This window comes from Polypterus senegalus, chromosome 8 (genome assembly GCF_016835505.1).
Source record: "Polypterus senegalus isolate Bchr_013 chromosome 8, ASM1683550v1, whole genome shotgun sequence".
Classification (NCBI taxonomy): Eukaryota; Metazoa; Chordata; class Cladistia; order Polypteriformes; family Polypteridae; genus Polypterus; species Polypterus senegalus.
Window position 1 is genome coordinate 154,831,918 of NC_053161.1, and position 6,000 is coordinate 154,837,917.

At 40.8% G+C, this 6,000-nt stretch overlaps 1 protein-coding gene across 1 annotated transcript in view; it reads left to right on the forward strand.

The window, feature by feature from the left end:
• The window catches only part of LOC120534632 (zinc finger protein 850-like), a 69,279-nt gene extending 65,283 nt beyond the window's left edge, over window positions 1-3,996 (forward strand). Inside the window, 1 exon segment of the mRNA XM_039762224.1 lies at window positions 810-3,996. Within this exon segment, the coding sequence (XP_039618158.1) occupies window positions 810-1,725 (916 nt within the window). The 3' untranslated portion in view covers window positions 1,726-3,996.
• The last annotated feature ends 2,004 nt before the right edge of the window (window positions 3,997-6,000 follow it).

Below are 6,000 nucleotides of genomic sequence, written 5' to 3' on the forward strand. Positions count from 1 at the left end.
CCAATTTAACTGCTTTGTGATTTGCCCATTATAAGTGTATCATGATAAGGCGGAGCACACTGTATTCAGCTGCATGCTTATTTGGCACATATTTAAAAGGATTTGAATTTCAGTGTACAAATATTCTAATATTCGAGTAGCTCCCCTTTCGCTATCAGGTGCACTTTCAGGTACCCGAGTGCTTATATATACACTTTTGTTTGTGACTTTAAAGGTGTTAATATTATTGCCGCTGTTCTGAGGAGACCTCTACACATGAGAAGAGACCTAACTTGGTAGGGTTGTAACACACAGCTGATATTGTTTTCTTGGCCCCTAGAATATGCACATTGCACTGAATAAAGAATCTGCCACCCATCAAAAGAGAGGACTGGTTTTGGAGACAGTCATTTTGAGTTGAGGTGTATTTCAGTAGGAGCAAGTTATTTTGCACAAAACAATTGCCTCTTATTAGACGACTTTCTAAGCTTGTTATTTTTATCTAAAATTGTTTATTTCTGTATTTCTACAGATTTCCAGCAGACTGACTGTGTCTTTCCACCATCATTTACTGAGAGTTCCCTTCAGTGCAAGCCACATCAGGTACCGCATAATGAAAGTATAAAGATACTGAAATCTGGATCAGATATTTTAACACCAGATGCTTTACAAGATAGTTCTCCCCATATTGTAAAACTAACTAGGACTGCCACAATAATCATTCAACAACAGCTACAAAGGTCAGATGCAGAAGCTGTGGAAGTCTGTGAAGACATGAGAAAAACTATTGCATGCAAATCAAATTACAAAGCTACAAAGAACTGTATAAGACCGAAAACAAACTTCTGTTCTGAATGCGGTAAACAGTTCTCCCGCAGCAACAATCTTCAGATACATAAAAGAATTCACACTGGAGAGAAGCCTTATGGCTGTTCTGAATGTGGCAGCCGTTTCACCACTAATACAGATCTTCAGAATCACTCAAGAATTCACACGGGAGAGAAGCCATATTGCTGTTCTGAATGTGGGAAACGATTCTCCTTCAGTAGCGGTCTAAAGGCACACAAAAGAATTCACACTGGAGAGAAGCCGTATTGCTGTTCGGAGTGTGGTAAGCAATTTTCACAAATAGGCCATCTTCAGGCCCACACAAGAGTTCATACTGGGCAGAAGCCTTATCGGTGCTGTGAGTGTGGTAAAGAATTCTCTACCAGTAGCATTCTTCAGAGACACAAAAGAATTCACACTGGAGAGAAGCCTTATGGCTGTTCTGAATGTGGCAGTCGATTCACCACTAGTACTGATCGTCAGAATCACTTAAGAGTTCACACTGGTGAGAAGCCGTATTGCTGTTCTGAATGTGGCAAACAATTCTCTGAGAAACGCAGTCTTCGGTTACACACAAGAATTCATACCGGAGAGAGGCCATATGGCTGCCTTGAATGTGGCAAACAATTCTTCTGCAGCAGCCAGCTTCAAAGGCACACAAAAGTTCACAATGGAGAGAAACCTTATCACTGCCTTGAATGTGGCAAACAATTCTCTACAAGTAGCCATCTTCAGAGGCACTCAAGAATTCACACTAGAAACCATATTACTGCCTTGAATGTGGCAAATGATTCTCCACAAGTAGCCATCTTTGGAGGCACACAAGAATTCACAGTGGAGAGAACAAACCCACTTTGTTCTGATAAAAGCGTCAACTTCCGTGCGTCGGCAGCTAACAACTGTGCAGTTTCTCCATGAAAAAGGACTGACCACGTTTGTCAAATTTGCTGGGAGTCTCCAGGATATACCTCGTCTTATCAACACTATTGTCATGTCTCTAAATAAACCCACTAAGCAGCATTCTCCACAACCTTGGACATGAATTCAATCAATATCAGCACTCAAAAGCAACCTCACCTTTAAATAATCACTCGCATGGTATTTGTAGATGGCCTTGTCACTGGCACCTAAAAGAGCAGTTACATTTTGTAAATGAGTTTCAAATGACTTTCTAGCTGAAAAACTGGCATTGATGGAAATCAACACCCAGTGAAAATACCAAACTCCTATTGTGTCATCAGAGATTTGAACTTGGGGATAAATGAAAGTGCAGATATGAACCATAAGGCAGATAAGCAAAAAGTCGTCAAAGAGGACGTCTACAGAATAAAGAAGATCATTAGGCGTTCCTTACCAGCACGTAACAAACTCCAAGCCATAAACTAATTAGCCATTCTTGCCCTGACCTGCAGCTATGGAATCATAAGCTGGTGGTGACAACGTGATTTTCATAAACTGGATACACACATCAGCTACAGTAATACACAAGAACCCTAAAAACCTACATCCTGAGATCTAAAGGAGGTGTGGGCCTGATTGAAATAAGATTACATACTGGGTGTAGGTCAGCAGTATGTGGATTTCTGGGTTTCCTGCTGGATTCCAAAATCCAACATGTTCGGAATGTGTTCAACCATGGAACGAATAAAATGAAGATTAAAAAATCTGAAGTTTAGTCAACTATGTGCAATTCCCCTGCCATGTGCGCAGATAACAGGACAACTCACCAGACCGGACCAATAGAAATGTAAACACCTGACCAGCAAAAAATAAAATTAGTCATGACCAAAAGTATTGTGGGGAAGGTGCAGACCTTATGGCCAATTCTATTTAAACTGAGACCTTAGCTATGGATGGCTTATAAAGAGTGAACGAAGACCAAGAGTGGAAAGTTCTTACTATGGCTGAAAAGGATAACAGCCTGCATACCCGTTACTTCAAGGCATCAACAGAAATCAGATAACAAAACAGATAAGTGACAGTTTTGCCTTTCAGCCCTTGATGCTGTCATCTCTATCTGGTTTCCAATATGTGAAGTCTTGGTGGCTGAAGGGTTTTACACCCAAAGAGATGACACAGTGGCCAGAGTCCTTCACTGGAAGATTTGCAAAAAACCTGCCAGCATGTGTGAGAGACACTGAGAGCAACTCCAGACCACATTAACAAAAGTTGCGGACACATCAGTCTCAACAGATGTCGAAATTAACACCAGCACACTAGACATACTTATTAAAGACACCCACTGAGTAAGCCAGGTTTGAACCCGGAGCACTACAGCTATTAGGCAGCAGCAGTGGCCACTTTGCAGCCATCAGATACTAACATGAAATTCAGTGATGCATAAGGGTGTGCCTTTATTCCTGAAGATTCTTGTGTTTTTTTCATTCCCCCTTTTACCCCATACACTAACAGTCAAACGTTTTAGAACCTCTCAGTTTTTACGGAAGTGCACACAGTTTAATGTCTTAATGTTTCAAGAGATCATAGAACAAACAAACAATGGCAAAAAAGTCAAGGGATCATTAAGTGTACAAAACGTTATCCAAATTTTTAAATCATCAGAGTAGCCACCTTTTGCTGCTATAACAGCCAAACACACACGTGGCATTCTTTCTATAAGGGTAATCAAATATTGGTGAGAAAGATCTTCCCACCACTGTTGCAGAATTTCCCACAAATGTGTTGCACTTGTAGGTTGCTCTCCTTTCACCCTTCTGTTCAGTTCATCCCAAACTAACATAATGGGGTTTAAGTCTGGAGACTGCTGGCCTCTCCATGTTTTGAAGTGTACTCTCTTGTTCTTCTCTTTTAACGTATTTCTGACATAGCCTGGAATCTTATTTTGGGTCATTGCTTTGCTACAGGATGAACCCCTGACCTACTAGACACAGACCAGAAGGAATTGCGTGGTGCTGCAAAATGCTGTGGTAGCCCTTTTGATTCAGAATGCCAATCACTCTGTGCAAGTCACCAACTCTTGCCTCCAGCAAAAGAACACCACACCATCACATTTCCTCCTTCATGTTTGACAGTTGGTGTCAGACACTGAGGAACCATCACCAAGTTGACGGCGTACAAACACCCTGCATGATGAACTGAAAATATCAAAGTTGGATTCATCAGTCCATAAGACTGCAGTAGTCCACAGCCGGTACTTCAAGGCCCTGTTTTGTCCTTTAAGGAATGGCTTTCTTCCTGCCACTCGCCCTGTCAAACCTGCAGCACAAAGTCTCCTCTTCCCAGTACAAACTGAGACTTGCTTTTGACCTCTGTTAAGCTGTGCTTGAAGCCGTTGTGCTGTGAGGTGCCCGTCACACCAGCTGCTGACCCTCACAAACTTGTCTTCTGATTGGGTTGTGACTTTGGCTCTGCCAGATCTCTTGCTATCAGAGTTTCTGTTTCAGAGATTATGAATGACACCACTGTACCCATTAACCGTGAATTGAGTTTTTTTTTTTTTTGCAATTTCTCCTACACTTCTAAACGTAATAACGCTCGGCCTCATTTCCTCTGTTAACTGCCATTTTTTCTTGCCATTATCACTAGAGTGTACAACTTTCTACAGTGTGATATTGGCCAAGTAGTACCTCAGACAGTCTGTCCCAACTCTGGTTTAAGACAGACAGAGGGTTTTTAAGTAATCAACAGAAGTTGGGACACCTGTGCAAATTGTCTGCTTGACCTTGCAAGGCTCCATTTACTATCATCACTGTACAGTAGAACCATCTGTAGGTTGTAACCTATTAGATGTTCCCTGGTGAAGGTCCATTTGTAATATTCTGAAATATCCTTTTTTTCAGATTTTGCTAACCTAAACGTTAAATATGGTTGTTTACTGCTTACCTTTTCACCAGTTCAGGTCATTCATTGCATTTCACCCAATTACATAAACTTTTGACTGGTCGTGTCTAATAGTGGGTCCAAAGCTAATCAATTATTTTGAAAGCTTGGAAAAAAGAACAATGGCTAGCTTTATGTGTCTTCAGCCAGATGAGGTTTTGAAGCCGGTTTAGAGCAGCAACACAATTAAAGTAAGCAGAGACGATTAACATTAGTTAGCGGATGTACAAGAAGGGGACCGTTACAATTAATATGCTTATTTAATTCTTCTTGCGTCTCCTTGGGCTTATTAGTAAATGTCAAATGGTATTCCTAGTGGTTTGACTTCCAAGGAATTTAAATCCAACATTTGTTTTTTATTTCAGGTGAGGATAAATAAATGATCTGTTTCTGATGCCATCTTGTTACTTTATTTCCATTGTGTGACGACCCATCATTAGGTGGCATAGCATCAGTGGTCAACAGTATAAAGGTGGGCACAGTGCATTTGCTGGCCATCAGAGATTAATGTCTTTGCTTGACCTTTACTGTACTGATCTTGGGCTTCAACTGTTGGGAACATTTTTTTTTTATTTTATTATCTCAGGTGAAATTTAGGAAGGTTCCCTTATTTAGACCTTTGGCTTAGTGTTTTTTAACTACATTTCATCTTCTGCGCCTGTAACATTCCCACCTGCCTCCTAGTTAATTCTGTTGAAGGATATAAATTAGAGCTGACGCCATACGTTTACATACACCTTGGCTAAAGTTTCAACCTCAAAATTCCCCAACTTCACACGTGTATCGTGTTACCAAACAATTCATGCGTCAAGTTAGTTAGTGTATCTACCTACAGTTTTTCTCAATTGATTTGACACATTTCTCACACAGAAATGCTGTTCTTATAACTATGGAGGTGTTTCCTCAAAGCAGCCCCACAGCTGTGCCAATTGTCCTAAAACACCCGGAGTCCTCACTAAACAGTTCATCAGTAACTGCAACACTGCGACCAAACAGTTACACAAATTGTTAGCATCTACAGGGACTTACAGTATCTCGCAACAGGGAGTACACCCCTCACATTTTTGTAAATATTTTATTATATCTTTTTATGGGACAACACTGAAGATGTGACACTTTGATACAATGTAAAGTAGTCCGTGTACAGCTTGTATAACAGTGTAAATTTGCTGGCCCCTCAAAATAACTCAACACGCAGCCATTAATGTCTAAACCGCTGGCAACAAAAGTGAGTACACTCCCAAGTGAAAATGTTCAAATTGTGCCCAAAGTGTCAATATTTTGTGTGGCCACCATTATTGTCCAGCACTGCCTTAACTCTCTTGGGCATGGACTTAACACGAGCTTCACAGG